The following is a 26210-nucleotide window of genomic DNA, read 5'->3' as shown; positions in this document are numbered from 1 at the left end:
TCTTGGCCAAGGACTCGGGGTTAACTTCCATGCAGATTTCTTGGGCCCTCTTTTTCACAGCTACATATTTTCAGATATTCAGATATCTATAGATACCTATATTCAGATATCTCAGATATTCTACCCTGCCCATTTCAGGCACTTCAACAGCCCAGACCTCCAAACCCTCCCTTCTTAACTAAGACCACTGCTCCACTTGCACCACCCCCTCCCCCAAAAGTGTCCTTCAGCAAAAACCAGGACAGTTATGAGATGGTCATGGAGCACACTTCATGTGTTTTCCGTTTGTCAAAGATCATAGCTGTGTGTTGCCTATTACCCAGTGCTTGAAAAGATCTGCCTTATCATTTTGTCCAGGTCTTATAGGTTTTTTCAGTAGGAGAACAAGTCAGGTACCTATTACTTTCTAAGTAATAGGCAAGTAATAAGGTAAGTAATAGGCAAGTCTTTGGTGCCCATTAATTTAAATGCACATTGAGATTTAAATGATTGATACTAGAAATTTTCATAAAAGCAATTTCTGACAAAGAATAGGTAAAAGTGAAAGTTAGCCGCTCTGTCGTGTCCAGCTCTTTGCGACGCCATGGTCTGGAGCTTGCCAGGCTCCTCTGTCCATGGATTTCTCCAGGCAACAATACTGGAGTGGGTAGCCATTCCTTTCTCCAGGGGATCTTCCTGACCCAGGGATCAAACCCAGGTCTCCTGCATTGCAGGCGGATTCTTTCCGTCTGAGCCACCAGGGAAGCCCCAGGAATGCAGATAGTATATCAAATAAAAACACAGAATATATATCATTAAAACTTTTTTTCCTGCTAACTGTATCCATCTAAGAAAATCATATACATAAAAATAAAGGTTAAGTTTGAAATTTGAAGTGTGTTTTCATTGCCCTTAAGGGCTTGCTCCCTTTCCCCTTTAGTCACTCCTAAATTCTTTATTAATAAAGTTTATTAATAAATTTGTTATGCATATGATTCTCTGAGGTGCACAGATTTAGCAAGGAAAAAGGTTTAATGACATATATTCTGTGTTTTTATTTGATACATTATCTGTATCATTACATATATATAATAATACTAGATTTAGAAAGCAAAATAAATAGTTTTTCTTTCCCCTCCTTGATCTGCTCTGTTAATACACAATGTTCTCTTTTAAAATCATTGATTCTAAGTTGGAAATACTAGACTTTTGAATCACTGGTTAGTGAGTAGCTAAACTGGGGTCACTGCCTTAGGAAGAAGCCAGTTCAGACTGAAACACAAATGACTATTTGGTTAAAGAAGTAACTGTCCATTTTTAATGGGTGGAGATGGCTTGCTAGTAAATTAGTTTTCTCTCTGCCCTGGGAGATTAGACAAACAATGGATCTAACTAAGAAAATAGACTGACTCATTTGGCTACAATGCTATACTAAAGTTACAAGCAAAGTAACATTAATATCCAGAAAGAGAATTGGGTTCTGTATACAGTAAATGAATTTTACAATCAATTCAATGAGAAATGAAAAATGAGATATTAAATATACAGATCTAAAAGCACTCTGAACTCTGTCTTTCCTAACTCATCATCTGCTAGAGCAAGGTGGAAATCTTGTGCAATTCACTCAACTCCTCCTTAGAATGGTAGTTTTCATTGGAAGAGAGGTGAGGTTCGTAGTAACTTTCTTTCCTCCTAATTTTCTTGAGCATTTCCCAGCTTCTAGTAGTGAGCACTCCATCTCAGTACAGACGACGTGGGAGGAAAGTCAGACCTGCTGGGCAGGAAGAGAATTTGTACAGGGCTAATAGTTGATCATAAGTGAATAGGGGTGGAGAATGTTAGAGACAGAATCACAGGCCTGGAAGAGACAAGTCACCTGGTCCCGACTGCTTCTAGATAGGACAGGAAGAAGTGTCTATGTGAACCTTTCTCACATCTGGATTTAGCTTTTCTTGAACTTTTTTAGCCTTTGCCATTCACCAAGGCTGACTTCTCTGCAAGTCATGAGGTACTTCTCCTGCCCCGAGACAAAGTCCTTTGGAGTGGATTTCATTAGTTTTGGGGATGGTCCTGATCTCATTCCAGGAGGTCTGTTTCAGGTTTAGGTCATTCCATTGGCCTCATCTACAAGTGAAGGGCAGATCTCCTGGCCACTCCGTAACTCCCGGGTGGGGAGGAAAGGCCTCTAAGCTGATAGTCACCCTCCATGTATTTCTAGCTCCCCTCAGCTGTGAGATGCGCTGAGGTGGATGGAACTTGAGTTTTTCAGGTAGTTTCAGGTCTCACTGTCCAGGAGAAAGGCGTACAACTGCCTACTTTTCCCAACATACACACCCACACCTCTACAGTATTCACTAGTCGCTGGGAGTGTGGACAAAGGAGAATGGACGTCAACTTTAGCTTACTCTTCTGCTTCAGCCAGGAAAAAGGTTTATGAGCAAAGCATAGACGTCAATGAGATATTTCTTGCAGTTTGGTGCCTTTCACATCACTCTCCGCCACCCCGCGCACAGACACACACACAACCAGCTTGTGCACACACTGTGAGCAGAAACACAGCCCGCTCCTCCCCGGCCCCTCCCTCCCTCCCGGCACAGACCGATCAGAACTTCCCCTGGGTCGCGGCCCAGCGATATGGAGCGGCCCTGGCGCGGGGCCCTGCTCTTCCCGAGTCGTGGGTGGCGCGGTGCTTGCTTCCCTCCCCTCCCTTTCCGGACCCAAACGGGGATGTATCTGGGTCAGCCTGGGAGGGGCCGGACCTGCCAGGGACCAGCGGTTGAGAAGGGGGTGGGGGGAAAGGGGTGGCGATGACAGCATCTTTCAGGTTTTTGGCTTTTCTGAGATTCGCCCCGTCCAGCTTCTCACCTCGTTCGCGCCTGGCGAGAGCTGATGCTCCGGCCAGTCTCAGCTCTAGGAGTAGGGTGTGGGGAGAGCCTGTCCTTCCTATCTGGACCGCCACCCCTCCATTCCCTGCGAACAATACAGCGCCCACCCAACCCCCAACACGCACACACATTCCCCAAGGCATGCTCCGCGGGCGGGCTGGCGGCGGGTCCCCCCCGCCCCAGGAAAAGAGCAATGGAACAGTTCACGGCCGCCGCGAGTTCCTGGTCTTCCTTCCTTTCCGGTGATAAACGGCGGGGCTACAATCCAGTTGCTGCTCAAGATGCTCCACCCGCGGGCTCCAGCCTCTTTCCCTCGGCCCTCCGGGGGCCCAGATCAGGACCGGTGGCCCCTCTACCACTGCCAGGCGCATAAAGCCGAGCACCCGGGCGACCAGAGGCGCGACCAGGGCTGGGGCGCGGACCCTCGGCGGGCTCCTGCTGCCTCGCTTCCTCCCTGCGTGGTCTTTTGCGCCAGGGAGGAGCTGGGTGTGCGTAAAAGCCGCATCTTCCCCAGACGCTATGGCTGAGTACGCCCGGGTGAGGTCCGGAGGGTCAGGGACCTTCCTGGCTCCCCTCCCAGCGAGTTTGTATATAAGCCCAGCACGGAGGAATCAAGGCCACAGGTCCTCGTTTCCTTGAGGCCTGGCCCCTCCCTCCCCAACCTTGCTCTGCTTAGCTCCAAATTTACAAGTGTTTGCTCTTCCTTTCGGTGTTAGGGAGAGAAGCGGCGGAGCGAGTTGAAAATCAGCTCTGGCTTTCTGCCTCCAGTACACAGCTGTCTCCTTTCCCTCTGCCTCGTTCCCCCACATTGCACGCTGGGGGACTTCTGCAGCCTCGCCTATCCGGAGCCCTTGGTCCCGCAGCTGGGGACCCACTGATGCTCTTTGACCCGGAGCTTCCCGAAAGGTGCCTGCCTCCGCGGGTGCTCCAGGCCACGCAGAGCTGTTTCTTCCTCTCCACCTCACTTCTCACTTCACCCACAGACCTCTCCTGCCATCATTTCATCCAGCCTTATATAAAACACCGCCCCCCCACCGCCTCCGCCACCCTACCCGGCGCAGCGCCCCCTCCCTCGGCTGCGCCTGGGCGGGCAGGGAGCTGAAGGGACCGGGACGCGCGGGAGGCGCGCAGAGCTCTCCAGCAGCCCGCGCTCACCGCGCCTGGGGAATTGGCTGTGGGCGAGGCGGCCCGAGCTGGCCTTTATCGCTCGCCCCGCTGGTCGCTTGAAACTTTATCAGCGAGTCTCGCCACTCTCCGCAGACGCGAACGGGGGGCGGGGGCGCGGCGAGGCGCCGGCGGCCGTGACGAGGCGCTCCCAGCGCTGAGCGCTTCTGCTCCGGGCACGCATGGCGCCCGCACAAGGAGTCTGACCTGATGCGGACGCAAGGGGGTTAATATGAACGCCTGGCTCGTCGGCATCTGGCTCTGGCTCCCTCTGCTCTTCACCTGGCTCAGCCCCGAGGTCAGCTCCTCATGGTGGTAAGTCCCCGCGCACGGGCGCCGAGGGATTTTGGAGATGGGAATGGAGACCGCACTGGTCACACAGATCCTTCCCGGCGGCGCTTCCTCGCGGCCGTGGCAGTCACGGATTCCGACCCGATCCCAGCGGCTGCCCTCTCCTATCACCCCTTCGCTTTTCCTCGGAAGGCCATTCCGGCTTTGACAACTCCAATCCTTCCACCACTACCCCCACCCACTACACACACATTGCCCTCAAACGAGAGCTCGGATGTTTGGTTTATTTGGATCCAGCTGAGTGACAGCAAAATCGGGATCTTTTAGACTAGCGCTAGCCGGGTCTCTGGCTCCACTAGCACAGACGTCTGTGTCTGCGTGCGCACGCGCGCGCGTGTAAACTCACCTCCAAAACTACAATCGTACCCCTCTGCTCCCACCCCGCAAAACCCTCAAGGTACACCGACGGGCCAATTCAGGCAGGCGCGAGCCGTAGAACCCAATGCGTGTGATTCTGCATTATTTCTCGTCCTTCCACATTCCTAGTGCTTCATCCCAGTGGGGAGGAAGAACGTGTTGCGGCCCCGGGTACAGACTCCCGCCTTAATAGAAAGCTCCAGAGGTCGGGGACTCGAAGCCGTTACCCCGTTAGAAACCAGTCATCTCAAAGGGTAACTTTGCTGCTGTGCCTTTATACAGTGACCTTCTGTCTCTTTTGCAGAGTGAAGGAACTTTGAAACCCAACAGGTTATCATCCTTAAATGTTACAAGGGGAGAAGCTTTCCCCACCCACAAACTCTTCTCCATCTCCTTCTGATCTTGAGAAGAGAGAGTTGAGAACTCAACGTTTTTGCACCTAAAAACTTCAGAACAGACACTTAAAACTCAATTTAGAAAGATCAGTTATCTGTTATGAAGTGCCGTTTTTTTTTTTTTTTTTTTAAAGAATCTGGCAAAAGTAAGGTATCTTGGCCAAATGAAAGACTAGAGCAGGAAACTTTAGGAAGACACAAGCTCTACAAAGCAGCAAGGCAAAGGGTTGATAGGAAGAGGGGTTCAATTCCTTCCTAAGCTGCTTTGAACAGAAAGGCGTTTAGCCTTGACATTGCTGACACAGGATCAAAGATTGATTTATCAGAGTGACCATTTTTCAATAAAATGACTATTTCTGTTTCCATGGGTGTATAAACATTATTTACTGCCCAGGCTTTTTGTCACATTGTCTCTCAGCTGTCACTTAAATATATTTTTGGGGAGTCACAGCTGTAACGATTTTATGATCATATAAAATAATGAAAATACAAGAAAAAGACATTCTCCTTGTTTGATCGCTTCAAAAGACACCTATGGCAGCTTGGGTTATATAAAAGGTACCTTTCTAAACATTTCACAACTAATAGAGAACATCTGGGTAGAGATGATGATGTAATTTTTTGTTAAAGTTTCTTTTCAAAAGTACTTTATGAAGCTATAACACTGTTTGATTCTTCCAAACATTTAGTATCCTTAATAACAATAGAAAGATTTTTTTTCCAAGGGTTCTCTATAAAAGCCAAAAAGAGCTGGAAAATGGAAATATTTAAAGGATTCTTTAGTAGGAAAAGAATGGCATGTCTGTGCAGAGAGTGTAGCATCAGATCCCAGTAGGTGCTGATTAGACAGTTTCTTTAAGACACTTAAACATCAGATCAACAAAATGGCAGTGAAGAGCTTCTAAAGGTCTACTTCTTCCGAAGCCAAGTCTAGACACACCGTGTATTGAGATCAGAGCCTTCTTGAGAAAAATGTCTTCCAAAAACCTGTTGGCCCTTCCCCTCTCACCCCATTCCTGGACTGCAGACCTCGCCTCTCCCACTCTGCCCAGAGCCTCATCTGGTGGCCTTGGCTTCATGGCCAAGAAACAGTCAGCACTTAGTTTTGGGGTGGCTTCTACCAGATCACTCACCATACCTGCCATGCCACTTCTCCAGTGAACTTGAGTTTAAAAAAACAAAACAAAGCAAATTTTGCTTTCTAATATCCCCTAAAGGATAAAGAATTCATATTTGAAATGCCATTTTGAACTTATCCCACTCCGGGGAGACACCCTGCCCGGCCTTGCCATTCAGTACTCTCCCCAACGTTGGTCCTCCCTAGGTACATGAGAGCTACGAGTGGCTCCTCCAGGGTGATGTGTGACAACGTGCCAGGCCTGGTGAGCCACCAACGGCAGCTGTGCCACCGACACCCGGATGTGATGCGTGCCATTGGCCTGGGCGTGACTGAGTGGACGATGGAGTGCCAGCACCAGTTCCGCCAGCACCGCTGGAACTGCAACACCCTGGACAGGGATCACAGCCTCTTCGGCAGGGTCCTGCTCCGAAGTAAGTCTCTCGCCTTCACACAGCTCATGGGCTCTGCGCTCACATACACACACCCTTATTTGGGCTTCACAGTCCCTGCCCGTATTGTCTTGCATTCTGTTCAGTCAAGAAGCTTGTTCTGTTGGGTGCCATAGGCCCTGTTTTAGAGATGTGGGCTCAATAAATCAAGAAGCCTGTCTGAAGTTTTGGAGGAGGCTAGTCACGGGTCAGGATGCAGTGTCCCTTGGCTCTGTCCATCCATGTCCCGTCATAACTCTGCCTGTCCCTCTAGGTTCAGATTTTGTCTCTAGGAGAAAAGGAAGCAGCAGCCACAGAGCACTCTTGACTTTTAAACTCTTCTTTCTGGGACCTGACCCTTCCAGAAGGATTTAGCAGAAGATTGGGAAAGAATGCCCACATCTTTTATTGGCCATAAATGGTCATTGTTACAATAACAAATCAGTGTGATTGAGAAGCAGAGAGAAACCTCTGCTTGTCACCTTTGACCTCCCATTCAGCTACTCAGTCTTGGGTCACTCTGTTCCTAAACTTTTTTTTTCAGTAAACTGTAAATTCTGTAAGGCAGGGGCTCATTCTGCCTTCTCTGCACCTAGCTTGTATCTCATATGTTGTAGGCAGCACTCATTCATTGATTGGTCGAATGAATGAATGGATAAACTTGCAGTGAGTACCTATTCTCCAGGTACCTTTTAGGCAGAAGGATATTTATGGAAGGTAGGGTGAGAACCATGAATACATCAAGGTAGACCTTGGAGATATTGCAGGTTTGGTTCTGGATCACTAGTCACTACAGTAAAGCAAGTCACATGAATTTTTTTGGTTTCCCAATGCATATAAAAGTTATGTTTAAATTATATATATGTATATTGCATCATGTATATGTGTCTATTAACTATTATAAAAACAATGTACATACCTTAATTTTAAAATATTTTATTCAAAAAATGTTGTCATCTGACAATGCAGGGTTGCCACAAAGCTTCCATTTGTTTAAAAAAAAAAAATCACAGTATCTGTGAAGGGCAATAAAGTGCAATAAAATGGGGTACGCCTGTGGTTTCTTTACTTTTTTTAGAAAGCACATTGAAAATTATCTAATTACATAATAAACTTAAATGTTCTGAATGTGGAAAGTAGCTCACTAGCTTGTATACAAGCAGAGAAAATTAACTGAAAATCAAATCCTATTTTAAAAAATAAAAACCCATCACTTAACCTGGCCTTAGCAGCTTCTTCAAGAAGCCGCACATCCCATTTGCTACTGGGAAATCTGACTGAAAACACAGCAGTCTATGTGTGAACCCCAGAAACAGGAAGCTTTCCTCTTGGTTTTGCCCACCGCCCTCCCCTACCCCCTTCCTAAGAAAATCATTCGGGCTGTGCACTTGGTAATGCTTAACAGAGGGTGTTTCTATCATGTAATCATCATAGCCCTAGGGTTTTATGAGGCCAAACGCATAACTGAATGTCTCTAAAAATCCCCCAAGGGCGTAGTGCTCTCATCTTAGTGTATCCCTAAAGTTAATTTACTGCGATATTCTGCAATTTTATTCTCTAGTTTAAGAACTATATTCTTCTGCATTCCTTTTGGAGTTTCGATATGACATCGCAAAATTTTTGAGAGGATGATAATAATAAATTTCAGCTACATGGAATTTTAAGACTTCACCTAGATTAGCTCACCAGTGAATCAATCAAAGTGCTGGACCTTGTCAAAGAGAGTTTGCAAATATCTGGCACAAGAAATCTTTGCATATATTATGTACAGGCTCTCGGTATTTAAGATGTATTAGGAGTGTTTCTTTTCAAAGTTCTCACAACCATTTCCAATGGTTACAAATTAAGAGTACCTCTTATTTATAAAATGATCACCTACAGAGTCTGTCTATGAAAATCTCCATAATGAAAAAAACCCCTTCAGATCACAAATCAAAGGAAGCAAGTTTGACCACTGATCCTAAAGACAGTATATCTCCCAAAGCTGGAGATTCATTCATAAAATACTTTAACTTAATATCGGCAATATTTGTTTCTTCAGAGCTGTACCATGGCTGAGAGGAAAAAGGTAATAAATAGAGAAAGCATAACAAGTTTGATTCAATCGAAGGCTTCAGGTAAATTAGAGATTATAACTGTATTTCCTTCAGATTTCTTTCATATGAAGCCGAATGCTCTGCCAAAGCACTCAAAACTTAGAACACTCATGCTACACAATTTCTTTCCAATCTTCACAGAAGGCCAGATTTCTTCCTGGACATTTATGTAAACTCCTGTGACTGTCAGTGATGATTTTGTGTTGGTTATGGGAAGGCTGAATTTGGCCTAAGGTAGCTTATCCTGGAAATAATCACAAAATTCCAATGAAGCTATCCAAAGAGTTTTACAATTAATTGCTTGGAGGGAAACTCATATCTTAGAGTTGTAAAGGACTCTCCTTCGGAAACCTAAATATTCTCATAGATGAATAGGAAAGGCAAGGGGCAGTTCCATAGATGAGGAGAACATAAAAGTTACTAACATACCCTGTGGTCACAGACAAATGGAGGATATTTGCCTCTTTTGCTTCAGAGAACAACAGTAAGACCAGAACAATTTTTAGGAACTTTTGTCATTTGCTCATTGAACTGGCTGTCCCCAGACATGGGCAGAGATATGTAAAGACAGAACTAGTAAACTTAAAAATAATCCTACAAAAATTTGCATATACCTCCAGAATTCTAGAGTAAGCCTTAAACAAAAAAAGGTCATTAGGTAGCATCCTTGCTTTAAAAAAAAAAAAAGCAAGCATTTTAAAAAAGAGCTGCACAATCCATAGCCTTCCAGAAAGCCTAGCTTCTAATGTTTTGCCCTCCCAGTCACCTGTGCTAGCCTATACACTGAGTAAGCACTGCTTGACCTATCTCAAACCAAAAATTAGAGAAACTTCAATAGTAAGTCTAAATATCACCATTCAAATTTGGATTTTGTTTAATACTGCAATGGCTTTAAGCAGAATCAGTTTTTCTAAGAGGCCTAAGATCAAAATTTATTTTGTTACAAAGCCAACTCTTGAAATGTGCTACTATTTTGCAGATAGCATTTAAGTGATTCATCTAAGACACTTAACTGAAAACATCTTAAGGCTGTATCTACATGATACCAAAACATCTGGAGGTAAAATGAAAAGTCATTCCATGTGCTATTTTTTTATTTAAATAAACAAATATCTAACTATTTAGTAATGAGTTTGAATAATAAATGACACATATTCAGAAAGGTGATGGTTTTGCTTTGGAAATTATTTCTGAAATGTAGCTGATGTTGAGTGATTTTTTTTTTCTTTCAGCCAATAAGTCAATGTACTTGTTTGCAAGTTAAGCCAGGATGCAGTCTATGAGTAGGCAATTCACTCCTCTACCAACTTGCAAAATACTGTTTGGTCACTGACATTCTATCATCTGCATCTTCCCTAGCTTTCCCCTAAAAGACCACCTCCTAAAGTTTCTCTTCTTTCTCCTTAAAAAGTAAGATTAGTGTAAATAGATTATGCATTTGAGGGTTTCCCCACATGTGATATCTCTAAATATGGGCACTGAATTCCAAACTCAAAACCAGGTTTTAGCAGACCAATGGGGTGACTATGGACAAGGTATTTTCTTAAACAGTAAAATGGGTAAGATAAAAATTTTATTTATCTGAAAGCTACTACCAGAGATTAAGCCACATCTCCATCTATTAGTCACCATTTTTTACAGAACATCTCAATTTCACTTAGAAAATCATATGTGATCTTTATAATATAATCTGGAATTCTAAAACAGCTTCCACGACCATCACATTTCTCTCCAGAGAGCACTACCTGCTACCTATGGCAAATATTCATATAATTGATTCTACTTAACTTCAAGGCATGATTGATTCCTTTTCTTGGTTTGTTTGATGATTAGAGGTTTCAGGGGAGATTTTTTTGAAGGCTGAGGTAAGTGCCATTTAATATGGTGTAGATACGTTTTCCTGATTTTTAATAATGAGAGTAGCAGAGCAAATATTGCAAGGGATGAATAATAAATTTTAGCACTGACTGACAAACGGAAACAAGTAGGGCTTCGATGCGAAAAGGTGGTTTGTTCTCCCAGCTGCGTGGTTCAAAAAGTCACACTCGTTTTGACATACTGAGTCACCAAATGGCTCTCCATTTGCTGCCTTGCATTGGCATTAGCTTGTTCAGCTTCTAGTTTGATTGTTAATATATTTGCTGCAGCAACCATTAATAAAAAGGCATGCTAATAACAATGAAATACAGCTCCACTTGAAAAATGAGGTGCACACAGACCCTAAAGAGCCTTATATCTGTCACTATACCACAACACCGTGTTATGAGTTACTACAGATTATTAAAATAATTTAATGTAGTTATTGCACTGAAATATGTACCTTTCAGTCTGTAAGTGAAAGTAGCCTGTGCTCTAATAAAGAACAATTCTAAGAAAGCACCCCAAAGGGTTCTTGCCCAGGTCTAATTATAAGCGGTAAATTTGTTTCCTTCCAGAAAAACCAAAGAAAAGCTTTTCACTGTCTTTCACCCAATACCAGTGATTAGTCCAGGTGTTCCAGAAGAAAGTAAATTCACCTTAATAGTTAGACGTAGCATGTAACTCAAGGATATTGCATACTGCTTCCAAAAATCTCTCCCTTAACTTGTGCAAGTTGATGCCAAGAGGGGATGGTTACTGCCATGAACTGTCTTCCCACCTCAGCCCTTAGATTACTTTGAATTCAGCATTTCAGTAATAATCATTTACATGCATATGAGTGTTCTCAATAATGCCTGGAAGGTTTCTTCCAGGAGAGCTGTAGTGGCATGAATACCAAAATATGTTATGGAACGACAGAATTGTAAAATTCAGACTGTATGGTGCAGAGGAGGAAACGAAGGCCTGGATACATTTGTCTCCTCTCTTCTGAGACACATGAGATTCTAGGTTAAAGAAAGCACATGTATGAGACTAATGTGTACAGGGCCGGCTCCTGCTGCATTTTCTTTTATACTCTATTTACTTTAAGGATAGTTGTTACACAGTTATCCAAATTGACAAAGGCTTGTAATAAGTGCAGTGATTCATATTCAAGAGCGAGCCTTGGCTCTAGGAAAGAATTCTTCAAGAATACTTTGTCAGAGGCAGAACAAGTATTGAACAGCCATCATGTGAAAGTCATTCCCAACAAGCCATTCCAGACTACTTTTAAGAACAGCATTTTTGTTACAGGTAGCCGGGAATCTGCATTTGTTTACGCCATCTCTTCAGCTGGAGTTGTATTTGCCATCACCAGGGCCTGTAGCCAAGGAGAATTAAAATCCTGTTCCTGTGACCCAAAGAAGAAGGGAACCGCCAAGGACAACAAGGGCACTTTTGACTGGGGTGGCTGCAGTGATAACATTGACTATGGGATCAAGTTTGCCCGAGCGTTTGTGGACGCCAAGGAAAGGAAAGGCAAGGATGCCAGAGCCCTGATGAATCTTCACAACAACCGAGCCGGCAGGAAGGTATGGACTGCGACAGTGCTCACTGTGTAGACTGCATGGCCTTATAAATCACTTAAGCCAAGCTTATCTTAAACTTTCCGAGAGTTACAAAAATGCTTGTCATCACAGCTTCCCATTGTCCCCCAGCCCAGAGCTGTTTGCTCTACAGAATACCACCGACCGGGCTGAAATATCCCCCCTGCACTCCACCTTCCCTGCCACAGCGGAGGTGAAAGAGCCCACCTGCTGCTTTTGGCAGTGTGTACAGTCAAGGGTCTGGTCTCTCTGGATACTGTGCCATGTAGTCACAAGACAGCATCTGTGGCTGAGACTAGCGATGCATCCCACATACCGATGGGACAGTGAATGCTTGTGTCTAAGGGGTGTCAAGACCAAGAACATCTCTCAAACTTACATGCAGCTCACCAGGCATGGCTTGTTGGCTTCTTCTAGATTCAGGGAGGCTCTTTTTAGAACCAGACCCCAGTTTCAATCTTGAAAGCCCCACCTTGGGTTTTCTGGTACTGGATGAGTAAATGCACCAGGGGAAGACATGCCCCAAAGAGGCGCTTTGGCCCCTTAACCGCTAGTCCTACCTAACTTTTTGGGTATCTGGTCAGTATTCATTCCCTAACCCCTATTTGTTAGACGAGGAAACAGACCCTCCAGAGCTCAGGTCACCTGCAGAATCAGAAGAAATGTCAGGACTAGAATTCAGGTTCCACTTCCCGGCCTCAGGGTGGTTTGGCCTAGGATTAAACCATTTTAATGCCAGTGCTCAGTCCACTGATGAGCCATGTTTTGGGATATGGTGGCATGACCAGAATAACTAGAGAATCTGAATGCTGCATGTTAGGCCTTTGTGTAAAGAAAGCATAAACCAGTTGGGCTAATCAAACACTCAGTCAGAACCATTCTAAAATAACCTAATTGCCAATGAGAGGAGATAACCATAATTTGTCTTTTATCAACACAAAATAAAAATGTGCTTGATATTAATATGTAAAGAAAGATCAGCATAAAATTGAAAAGTCCCCAGGGGGGCTTTAATAGGAAAAAGAATAGAAAAGAATGCAGATCTGTTTGGATGAAAACCCTTTTACTAGGCTCACAGAGGGAACAGATCTCATTTAAAGGAAGTTGGAAGGAAAGAAGTCTTGCTTAGCACATGGAATAAGATGAGTGTGACCTGAACTGTTTACAAATAGTACCTTCTTGAACTTTGCAAATCAACATTCCTTATTTTCATGAATTTATGAACTTACAGTGACTACTGCCAAGAATATAGACTATGGTTGTGCAATCCTACAACTATTGGTAATGACTGTTTATGCAATGGCTCAGATAAGGAAAAATTTACATTGACCTTTGTTTTGACATCGATACCACATATATAGGTTATAAAGTGTGGTGTCTTTGATAGGAGAATGCTGCTCAATTATTCAAGCACAATAGACAGATCTCTCAGACTGTCTATACAGATAAGAGCATATGGTCATACACTGCATCCAAAATAACATTGACTCGTCAAAATAAATGTTAATTTTGCTTAGTAGGTCATTAGATATTGAATGTTTCCATTCTTCAAGACAATAGATCTCAGCCATTATACTGTAGGCTCTGAATCAATATGACTTTTAATGTAAATCACATGATTCCTCACTGGGTAGAGGTGAACAGCTGTCAGGCCTCAGATATTCTCCTGCCTACTCTGCAAAACTTAGGAGGCTACTTTTGATTGGAATAAAAGTGCACACACTGACTTTTTAAAATGTGGCTTTAATTAATGGTGGGTGGGCAGACTTTTTCAAGGAGATGCATGATGTCAGTGAATATGAACTTTAATGAGAGTAAATGTATTGAGATAAACATGCGTCTCTAATTCTCTTCTTGCGGTCATTAGACCCCCAGCCTCTGCTCCCCCTTCTTACCAGCAGAAGGTCTGTGGAATCAAAATGAGAACAGGCTGGGCTGTGTTTGAAGGCAAACCTCCTGAGCTAAGCCTCCAACTGGCCTGGCTCTAGTAAACCCCAGCCTCCAAGGCTGACAGCAACATTGATTCATTTGTTTTTTTATTCTTTGCTTTTCAGTATTTCCCAAATTGTCCAATATGAACATTTTCTACTATTTTAAATGGGGGTGGGGGGGAGGAGTTGGGCCAATACATTTTAAAAGAAAAGCCATCTATTCCAAGATTGTTCTGTTTAGCCAATGCTACACATGAGAATTCAACAGTGCCATCACAACAGGCCTTAACTTCCCTAATATTTGAGCAGTTTAATTCCTTTATTTTACAGCTGGTTAGAGCACCCTCATGTGTCTCTGTACTGTAATATCATTTTATATCTGTACTGTTATATCATTTTATTTTCATCACACCTTCAACAGAATTTCTAATGATGTTTTCCTGAAACTCATCTTGAGTCTAGTTTTCTACCTCCAAATAGGGCTATTAATAAGTCTTGAAAAGATAAACCTACCTTGTTTAAAACAAACATTTTATGGCAAAAGACACTCCATAGCTTCTCTCAGAAGTTCTTTTTAGATCTAAAGAAGCCACACTATGAAAGCTTGTAAACTGCATTGTAAGGTAGGTTAAGGTAAATGACAAGCAAAAGGTACTTGGTTGATATCCACCACTTGTTTCCTCTCAGGATCCAGAAAATGGCTTTTATAGTAATCCACTCTTTCTATATGAAGTAATCCTAACTTCTTTTACGTTTCCTGAGAGAATCTGTCTCAAAATAGTCCATGTACCCAATCAAATACTGCCCTTCAATCACTGGACATTTCCATAATAAGAGAGGAATTCCATAAAGATATTTTCCTGCAAAAGTATTTCTTACCATAGTGAAGATAGAACATAGGATGTGAAGCAAGACCTACCTTCATTTTAACCCTGCAATACCAGTGGCTTAGATCCCTGAATTCAGCTCTCTCAGATGTAAAAGGGATTACAGAATGCTATGGAAAGACAAGGGAAGTGAACATAAGAGAACTTGGCACATAGTAGGTGTTTAGTAAAAGTTAGTCCCCCCTCTTCCTCCCTTTGTGATGTGAAGGTTATCTGTAATTCAGGGTACAGAATCAGGCACAAATCCAGTTTGAGCTGGTACTTAGGATTCAATCTGATCTCTGCAAGTACCCAGAGACTCATCTTCTAATACAATCTGACATATTAATAAAAAATAGGCATACAGTATTCCCTAGTGTACAAAAGACCATCAAAATCCTTTGTAATTTGATTTTCTAAAAACCCCTAAAGGAATAAAAAATAGTATTAGTATTTTTGTTTTTCAAATAAGGAAACTGGGTCTCAGAGGGATCAAGTGACTAACACATAGGCACACAGTCAGGAAGTACTGGGCTTGGGGGCTCAAACCCTCTGCGCTCACCCTTTTGTCTTTATCCACCTTTCTGTGTTGTCTCTGTTGAGAAAGATAAACACACACTATTTCTGTATTTTAAAAAATTAAAAACAAAAACAGCAGCAGCTGCTGCCCTTGGAAGGTAGTTTACTGATGATTTTTCCCCTTCGTGTATGTCTTTAATTTCACAAGTCTTCTACAGTGAATATGTATTATTATTTTTAATAAAAGGGAAAACTTTGTTTTAAATGCCAAAAACATAACTTCTAGTCACCATGAGCATGCCTAAAGCAACTCAGCCTTATTTGGTGGGATTCCCCAAATTTCAACTCAAGGCACAGCAAGTATGCGCTGTTGGGTTAAATTTGGGGAAAGCACTGCTTCTGGTACTATGTCATATGCAGAAAAGAATAAACCAAAGTTCCGACCACAAGAAACTAAATCTGAGTCAGGGAGACAAGTGAAATACAATTGCGAGGAAGCCCTATACTATATGGTATAGTAGAAAAATCACCCAACAGAGCCAGTCAGTTGAGGAGAGAAAGGCTATGTCAAAAAAGAACTGGATGTTGGAGAGAAAGGTTTCCCATGACTGAGATAGGGCAAATGCTTTCCAGGATGAAGGGCCTCCAAGTCACAGAAAGATATGAAAGCAGAAAAAACATCAAAAGTGAGGAATGACAAGGGTCTCAGAGGAGCTCATGACTTAGAATTAATATGGCCTGAGGCTGCAAATCTGAGTCTTGGCCAGCTGTGGAGAGCCTCAAATGCCATGCTGAGAGATTCAGATGCCGCTGTGAAGCAACAGGAAAGTACTGAACAAGATGGTACTGAACAGGAAGGGGGAGATGTTAAATACTCAAGTTTTATTTCTATGCATTGTTAATTTCTCTAGAGTCCACTTTAAAAGAATGATAGATTTCAAAATTCAAATCTTCTGGTTTGAATGAACAACTTTAAAAAATGGACTCACTAGGAAATTTATGAGAAACTTTTACCTCCCTGAATTTTATTTTCAGCCTTACCTATACATATAAAGACTGATACAAATAGTAAGCTTCCTGATGAGTAGTAATTAAAAATTAGCATATGGCAACTGATGTTGCTGTTGCTATTTATATTTTTAACATAATGTTTACATTGTTATTGGCATTTCTCTTATAGCTCAGGGGGTAAAGAATCTACCTGCAATCTGCCTGCAATGCAGGGGACACAGGAGACACGGGTTCAGTCCTTGCATTGGGAAGATCCCCTGGAGAAGGAAATGGCAACCCACTAGAGTAGTCTTGCCTGAAGAAGCCCATGGATTCTGCCAGAGGAGCCTGGCAGGCCACAGTCCATGGTGTCACAAAGAGTGGGACCCACCTGAGCACGAGCATGGACAGACTGACACTGTTATTAGCTCATTAGGGTGCTCAGCTATTGACAGCATGCTGGCTGAGGCAACATGGAGGCTGGGACTCTGGAATTAGAACACTGGTTCTAAAACTTGAGCACAATCTTGGACAGGTTACCTAGCAAGGATTGCTACATAAAATATATATACACATATGCACCAGGTTTTAAGCAAGCCTAGAAGATAGGTATCATTATTATCCATATTTTGCATATGAAGAGACTAATTTCAGTTAGGGAATAAGTTCAACTTGTTACCTAATTCCCACCAGAATTGAATTTATTCCCTAGTTGAAATTCAAATTTAACCTAGCCTCCTGTAATTTTTATTTCTATATTTTGATAGCCTGTATTTTATATGTGAGAAGTTTGGAGGGTAAAGATCCAGAGCTTTAGTTCTCTGCCCTGCCCAGGCCAGCACCAAGCAAGGTCAGTGCTGTGGAGCGCTGGGCCTGCCCTTGAGCTTAGCCCACTGGGGCGCGGCACAGAACAGATACTTCCCGGTTCTGACCACAGGAAATGCCTCCAAAGTCAACACAAATGGATACTGTACAAGATGTAAGCACAACTTTATAGGCAAGTAAATCGTGGGCCTAACAAAGGCTTCCAAGAATAGATCCTATGATGCCACCTAAGATAAATAATACATAATGGTTCTGAACCAAGAGAACTGGGAGTGATGAAAAAGAAATCACTCTCTAAAAGTAAGGAATGGCAGTAGAAAAGAAAGTGATAAAACTGAACTGAATTAGAGCCAAACTGCTTTAACCTCCTATATATCCTCATCTTCCCTTCCTGTTGAGCATCTTCATGAAGCCCAACTTTCACTTAGCACAGATTTATTTTCTGATTGGTTTTCTCCATTCATAAAATTAAATGCATTTTGAAAAATTAGATCAGTTTTCCCTGCCTCATCTCTGTCTTAATGGACCCCAAAATAGTATGTTCTTGATACTGTTGATCTTTTATTGTGTATGAATAAAAAACTAACCAGAATTAAAGCCCTGAAGCAAAGAATAACTCTTAACAAAATTGTTACGTTCCAGATAAAGTTCTATTATTCATATAAAATATTTTTTAGACTAGCTTCATTAGTCAGTAAGAACTATTATATATATGGTTAGTCAACGGTAATGTTCTTGAATTCCACAAATATAAATTCCACACCTTATATTTCCTAGCTAAGCCCACCCACAGTCACTGTTTTTAAAGAATGACAGTGCTCAAGAAATCACAATGTCTTATTTAAGTTAATAACTGATTGCATAAGCAAATCAACTGCACAGTTTGCTAATAAATATTCCTTGTTTTCCTAGTTGCAGAGCATGTATGTTCGAAAGATATGTTGGTCTGGTTTTCACTCTCAGAGATGTGGACCTGTCAAAAGGATTTAATTGTTAATAAATGTACTTGGCTTTCAGCCAGTATCTGAAAATTAAATAATATGATTTTAATGTGTGTTTCCCTCAGGAAAATTGATATAGGACCAGAAATATGGTGGTTTTGTGGCAAACACCCAACTAAAAAGTGATGTGCTAACACTTCTTCAAATGCTCAAGTTAAACTAAATAATTTAGTTGAAACATACAGCATATATCAAACTAAAATAAATCCTAAGTAGGTTTTCTAAGGCAAGGTCAGTAGTTAAGTTTGCACAGATTTCACATGGTAGGAGATGGACTGCCCTTTTCTCTGATAGGGAGAGAATCAGTATGGCACGATACAAGGGTCATAAACTTAGCAAAGCAGGTACTTAGAAAAAAGACAACCCTCACGATCTACAAAGAAGTCTTATAAAGACACCCCGGCATTGCTCGAGTTCGGTCTTCAAAAAGGCTGAGTTAAGAGACTAAAATTTCACTATCCTTGGGAGAAGTTTGTCTTTAAAACTGTCAAAATAATTCTTTGTGGACTAATTTAATGTGAAAACACTAAATGTAGAAACTTTTGCAGAACCCGCCACTGAAACCAGAGTAAATGAACCCCTCAGAACTTCATAAGAAAGGCTGGCAGAGTGATTTCAGGTGTCAACCTGGTGTCAGACAGACTTGGGGTGCATCCTGCCTCAACCATATTGCCTGTTAGACCTAAGGCAAGGTCCTCAGCATCTAGGTATCTCAATAGCCTCATCTGTAAAATGGCTATGAAAATAGTATATGCCTTTTATGCTTGAGTGGGTTAAATAAAAGTGCTTAAATCAAGTGCTTGGCATGGCTTAACATATTCCAAGAGCCTAATGAATGCTATGCCTCATTATTATGTTCTGACCTTTAGTTGGGACAGATAAATATAAAACAGAATTATTCTATGTTGCACAATGCATGTATTTCCTTCTTCTATACCTTTTTTAAAAAAAAAAAATTCAGACTTCTGTTTCTGCAGTAGAGAAGACTAATATTTATAAATTTCTTAAATTCTAAGAGTAGAACATGACTTCTGTAGACCCGAGGCTTAAAATGCTGAAAGTCAAAGATTTAAGGACTATCCACAATCTACTAAGTAAAATTTTAGCAATAATGGAACGATGAGCTTATTGAAGATTTTTCATTGGGAACAGTTATATATTAAGCTAAAATGGTTTCTACAAGGCTAAATGCCAAGAGTAATGCTGTCCTCAGCAGTCATATTTATTCATCTTTTTAAAAGTTGTCATGTCAAATGAGGTTTAGTGATGAGATGCCACAGCGCAAACCCTGATGGGACTAAACAAATGGTGAGAGGGGGCTGATGAGGAATTGTGCTGACTGCCTGGAGGGTATAAAAAGCTATAAGGGCTGTGAGATTGTCGAAAAAGGAGCCTAAGGAGGCAGAAAATGGAACTTTGACACCAGCCCATGTCAAGAATCAAAGAAGGAAGTGGTAGAAGAAACCCTTTAGAAAAGATTCAAGACAAAATAGGAAACAGGACTTGAATGTGTCATGGGGTGTGGCCTACGTTTCTGAAAGAAGTTTTCAGTATCACACATTGAAGACCGACAGCAAGTCACTGTCATCGATTCTTTATCACGTTCTTTCTGTTATAAAAACAATACTCATACAAACAAAAGTAACAAACTGAGAAGTGCAGAAGTGTGTGTCATAAAATGAGAACATTTCTTCCCCTCACAATCCTTGTCTCCTTCCAGAACACTTCAAAGTGCAATCAGACGCAAGTCTGTGAATAGAACATATACTTTTTCACTTCTTTCTCCCTCAGACCTCATTAAAATCATAGTAATAGAATAGACATGGCTTAAACCAACAATAAAGAGAATGGTCAAAGAAATGAGAGAATTCAACAAATTTCTGAGAAGTGGAAAGGGAATGAAGAAATTGTAACTGATAAAGCAGGATGGAGAATCCTCAGTCTAGCAGAATAGATGAGGAGGGGGGAAAAAAGCAGATGAGGAACATGGAAACCAAGATGCCCTGAGAAAATTTCAGATACAAATGAGCACTGGAGAGAAGCATAGGTCCAAAAATTGGGATTAACTGAAAAATCCACTGGTGGCATAAAGAACCCCATCTCCTCCCCTTAACCCCTAGGCAGAACTCCTGGAAGTTTAGCATCAAATCTTCTAGGCTTTTTGGAGTTACAGTCCCCCAAACAAACAGTGTCCTACTTAGACACTAGAAACCAAACCTCTGGTCCACAAGCCCTACCATATAACCAGATTCTTACATATCTTTTTATGACTTCACTCTTAGATATGAAGAGAATGTCCAAGAATTACCATATACTTGATTAAATTCAGAAGCATAAAAGAAAAAACAAAAAAGCAGTAAGTCAGGGATGAGAAGATAAATTTTTAAAAACCAAGAAGTTCCAAGAAGGTATGAGCAACAAGAATGAATGCTTTCAAAAAGTGACAATGAGAAAACAAGAGAGCACTTGGAAGAGAAAGTCAAAGGAGTCTTCCAGAAAGTAAAACAAAAAGTCCAAAGGAGAGAGAGTCATAACATCACCTCTCTTTCCCACTTGAGTTTGAAACCAGCTGAAAAGTGGACAAGGGAGGTAGATATAAGGAGTAACAGCAGCTGCTGCAGGATGGGGGGTGGGGGGGTGGGGAGGATTAAAAAAGGCAGCCCTGGAGGATGCAGCTTTGAAGCTTTGATTCCACCCCAGAGCTGGGCAGACTTACTCACCCTGTCCCAGGCTGCGTACCCAGGCCCTGCAGGGAACCCCTTGCTGGAGCGCAGGAGCTGAGCATAACTCATCTTCTCCACATGCTGGCAGATGCCCAAAGAGAAGGAACCCAGACACACAAGCCCTGCTCCTTCCTCTAAACTCACCAGTTGGAAAAGTCTGTTGTCCTCCCCTGGGGAGAAATGAGTAAGGGGATAGAGAGAGCCAGGAGTGTTACTCTAATGGAATTTCTTCCTCAAGAAGCCAGGAAGAAAGTATTAAAACTATAAAAGAGAAAATATAAGAGACATGGAGGATTGATTCAGAAGGTTCAGCAACTTGACTAATTAGAAGGCCATAGACTAAAAAATTGTGGCGTGTTGAGGGGGTGGAATATTAAGAGAACATCTCAGCACTGAAGTTTTCAGATTGAAAGGGCCCACTGAGGGCTGAACAGGACTAATTTCTTAAAAACTTCTAAATACATCCTTGTGATATTTCAGAACACCAAGGATAACAGCAAGTTTCTAGTGCCTTTCATGTAGTGGGTGAGAGGGGAAGTGAAATGAAAACAAAAATCGGCTGGCAGAGAATCAGCTGCACATCAGATTTCCCATCTGTAACACTAGAAGCCAAAACCTTGGAGCAATACCTTCAATTTTGAGGGAAAATTATTTTCAACCCAGAATTTTATCACCAGCCAAACTATTAGTCAAGTGTAAAGACTGAATAAAGACTTCATAACACATAAGATTCAGACAATGCATCCTCCATGCACCTTGAAGGAGTTACTCAAAAAGGGGCTGCAGTAAAGAGAAGGAATGAACCAAAAGAAAGAGAGAAAACATGGCATCTGGCAGTGCTGTGTGTTTCTCTAGGAGGGCATGATCCCAGCTGTGTCCAGGTGAGACTAAGAAGATTCAGGGCCACAGAACCCCCCCAGGAAAGAAGGGGAAGTGATGGAACAGGTGGAATTAGCATGAGAGTGGAAGACATTAGGTTACAGTAAGTGCACTTAGTAACAAGTAAAGTAAGAAAACACCAAACTTCACTCTAGCAACATTTTTCAGCACAGATGTTGTGCCGTTGGATCAGTGATTATAAAATGCAGTCCTGGCACAGTCCTTGGTTGTGCAGTTAACTAAGGAGATCAAACCAATCATTCCTAAAAGAAATCAACCCTGAATATTCATTGGAAGGACTGATGCTGAAGCTCCAAAACTTTGATGAAGAGATGACTCATTGGAAAAGACCCTGATGCTGGGAAAGACTCAAGGCAGGAGGGGAAGGGGGTGACAGAGGATGAGATGGTTGAATGGCATCATCCATTCAATGGACATGAGTTTGAGCAAACTCTGGGAGATAGTGAAGGACAGGGAAGCCTGGAGAGCTGTAGTCCATGGGGTTGCAAAGAGTCAGACACGACTTAGCCACTGAACAACAACAAATATTTATTGTTTTCAGTTTTTAGATATGATGTTTAGACATACCACGAGAGACTTAATTATGGTTACAGAGTATTAATGCCCTAATCTTCGTCACCACAAAAGGACAGATCATGCTGATGGAGACTGGGAAGTAGAAGGGGAGGAGAACGGAGAGGGCTGCAAATATCCTCGTTTCATAAAAGAGAGCACTGGTGACTTTTGGAACTAGAAGAGGTATAAGGATTCTCCTTGAAGTTGGAGAAGTCATCAGAACCAACCTTGATAGAGCCATGTTGGGAGTGGGGAGGGAAGGGTAAAATTAGTGAGGTGTGAATCAAGTTTTCACCCTCTCCCATAAGGAGAAGCCTATCAGGGACTATACAGCATTGACTGGAAGGAGAATAAAGTGACTGGCAGAGCTGTACACTCAGTTGTGCCAACTGTGCGTGGCACCCCTTCCAGAGGGCTCCATTCACTAGCATTCAGGTTTGTTTAGCTATTAAGAGAACCTTCTGGTGGATGTCCATAAAATACCTTGAGGATGGGATTCTGTTTCTCACAAAGCTGGAGGAAAACTAGTACAGACCGTGTTCTACAGGCACGTAATGAACCACCACAAGGGCACAATGCATTAAAAATGACGGCTCTGGGGTTGTGCCAAGCAGACTGGGAGGGGAGAGGTGGAGCGGGCACAGCAGAGTCACTGCGTTTTATTCTCTTTTCTGGACTCTAATTTTTGAAAATCATGTGCACATGCTGCTGCGGCTCCCGCCGTTTAGTCGCTCAGTTGTGTCCAACTCTTTGTGAGCCCATTGACTGCGGCCTGCCAGGCTCCTCTGCGCACGGGATTTCCCAGGACAACCCACTGGAGTGGGTTGCCATTTTCTTCTCCAGGGCATCTTCCCCAACCAGGGATTAAACCTGCCTCTCCTGCTTGGCAGGTGGATTCTTTACCACTGAGCCACCTGGGAAACCCCATGTGCACATACTTAACTTTAGAATTCAAAAGTAATATATAAAAACAAACAAAAAACCCCAGGCTGGCTGGCAGTGCTGGATGTCCCCAGGTCCCCTGCTTCGTTCACTCATTTCTTCACAGCGCAAATAAAAAGTCTGTTGCAGCTCCACAGCTGCCTGCGTGGGAAGCCCCCAGCCCCTCTTTCCGCGCCTCCGGAGACCCCGGAGAAGCATCCTTGTGGCAGGGCCCGGCGCGGCAGCCTGTGCCAAAGCAACACTAACGCAAAGGGCTGTTTGTGGGAAATTTTCCCTGGAGGTCAGGACATTTTGGAGACATAGGATAGGACACAACTTCTAATTCAGTCCTCAGATATCCCAGTTTCTAGAAATGTAAGACTGGCTCTGCACGTGAACGTCTTACCTGCTCTGGCCGTGGCGCGGACTCCTTTTCTACTCCGCCACCTTGCCGGGTTTGGCCGTGACTCTCAGCCTGGCTGTGTATTAGAAGCACCTGGACCGGAAGTGCCCTCAAGGTGGGCCCCACCCCTGCCCAGGTTATGGCGGGTTCCGCTCCAGGAGAGGTCGGGGGCTCTGTGATGGAGGCAGTCTCCAGGTGGATTCTAATGTGTAACCAGGAAGAGAAGCACTGCCGTACTCTGCTCTGCTCTCTCTAGTTGCCAGAGAATAATCCCCAGATTCTTGGTTGGTTTGTTTTCTTTTAACCTGAGGAGTAGTTTGACTGTTTTTCCCTCTTTCGGATTATGCAGCCCCTCAGACAGCATCCAGATTGTAAATGAACATTCTTTCCCTTCCTTCTCTGTGTATGCACACATATGCAAGCCTTTTAAAAGTGCATCATACCACTTACATTGTTCTGCAGTTTACTTTCCACTTGATTTCCTTTTATGCCTGTAAGAATGATATTATTAATTAATCAAAAGCCATATCATATTCCTTTATTAAGCACGTACCATTGTCTTGCTGATATCATCTGGGTTTTTCCTGATATTTCGCTATTGCGAATTATGCTGCACTGAACATCCATATGGGTCTGTATCCTTCAAAGCTTGTGCAAATATTTTCAGAGTATCACCAAAGTCAAAGGATACTGTACATTTAAAATTTTGACAAGTATTGCAAAAATGCTATTTTACACAACATATTGATTTAATCTCTCACCAACAGTTTGTTAAAGCATCTCCTTTCCACGCTCTTAACAACACCAAATATCATCAAATCATTGATTTTTTTTATTACTATTTGCTAACCTGCTAGGCAAAAGAAAAAAAAAGTGTTACACTATTCAAGATTGCTTTGTCTGACTCCTAGTGAAGTTGAACATCTTTTTATCTTGTTATAAGTACTTTGTATTTCTCCTATGAATGAACTGTTTCATAGATTTTTTTTTAATGACAATTAGTTTGGAAGATGCAATGTAATTCCTATTTCCCTCCTTACCTCTTTTTTGCTCTAATAGGTCTATAACATTATCCATTTAATTCTTGATTTAGTCAAAAGAATAGAGGGAAACAGAGTATTCCAAATTCAAAATTTGAGAAAAACACAATTTACAGGAGTATTTAAAATGTGTTTGTAAAAAGAGCACAGATCTGTGGGTGAGACATATCTGATTCACATTTTTTTAATAGTCTGCCTCTGTCTCACGGGGTGACTTTGGGGATTTGACTTTCCTTACTGAGCCCTGGTTTCCATAACTGTAGAATGGGAATAATAATCTACTTTGCCTAATCATGGTAATTACATAAGACAATGTGTGGAGCCTGGCACACAGTGCTGTGCTTATTATTATAATGTTATTATACCATTTGAATATTGGAGTTCTTCTAAACTAAGAAACATTATTGTGAGTTTCTTACTCTAAATCAGGCCACCTAGGCTTAGATCCTCTGCCTTCTGCCTCTCTGATGGAGTGGGTGTTTCCCTCTTCGAGGTTAAAGATTTGAATGTCAAGTCTGCAAACTCAGTATATAGAAAAGGCAGAGGCAACCCCCAAGTGTGACTGAGCACTGCTTGGACTGCATGTTAGGGATGGGAGGGACCTGGAGATGCCAGCAAACCCAGTACCAGAGAAGGTGTTTCACTTTCCCTCTTGGTTAATTGTCAGAGTCTGTGATTAAACCGCAATCAAGAACTGATCATGGTTCTGGTGGAAATACTTTCACTTATAAGTAACAGACCCCGGGGACACTAAAAGATGAGGAAACCTTAGTATCTTGGATCACAAGAAGTCTGAAAGGAGGGCAGGGTGATGGTGGGTTCATTCAAGCAGTTCAGCAACACCCTCTGGAGGCTAGTTCTTCCTGCCTTTCCAGGCTGCTGTCTACAGCCTGTTGCTTGTCCTGCATTAGCTGCTTCATGTCCCAAGGAGGCAGCTGCAGAAAACTGCATCCAGAGACAGAGAAAAGGACATTCATCTCTTTTAAAGAGTGAAGGAACCTTTCCTACAAGCCTCCCAACAGATTATTTGTAACATCATATTGGCCCAAATTGTATCACTACATACTCTATGCAAAAAAAAAAAAAAAAATCAGTGGCAGAACAGTGCAGTTAGTATTAATGATTTGGGTTGTTCTGGGTCAGAAAGAGTCCAAGCCAGTTCTGAAGCACATGGCTATCCAACACCTGAACAGAAGTTAGAAGGAAGAGAGAAGTGGCCACAGCCACTCAATAGTGAGTGACAGTGATGAACAACAGGGTGTACCACTGCCGCATGTGCCTGTAAGAACTCATAAAGTGTATTTTAAATTAATAT

General features: G+C 42.4%; 1 protein-coding gene across 4 annotated transcripts in view; it reads left to right on the top strand.

Moving 5' to 3' along the window:
* Positions 1-2794: 2794 nt before the first annotated feature.
* Positions 2795-26210, top strand: part of WNT2 (Wnt family member 2) — a 44517-nt gene continuing 21101 nt past the window's right edge. Inside the window, exons 1-3 of one of the 4 annotated variants that reach the window (XM_070468830.1) lie at positions 2795-4343; positions 6456-6682; positions 11929-12206. In XM_070468830.1, coding sequence (XP_070324931.1) covers positions 4261-4343; positions 6456-6682; positions 11929-12206 — 588 coding nt within the window. In that variant the 5' untranslated portion in view covers positions 2795-4260. Of the gene's footprint in view, positions 4344-4879; positions 4991-6455; positions 6683-11928; positions 12207-26210 lie in introns of those variants that run through there. The other 3 variants (XM_020899767.2, XM_070468828.1, XM_020899766.2) reach the window with 3 other exon arrangements.

Source organism: Odocoileus virginianus, chromosome 1 (assembly GCF_023699985.2).
Source record: "Odocoileus virginianus isolate 20LAN1187 ecotype Illinois chromosome 1, Ovbor_1.2, whole genome shotgun sequence".
In the NCBI taxonomy this organism is placed as follows: Eukaryota; Metazoa; Chordata; class Mammalia; order Artiodactyla; family Cervidae; genus Odocoileus; species Odocoileus virginianus.
Note: the sequence above shows the minus strand (reverse complement) of the source record. Positions and strands in the feature narration are given on the sequence as shown.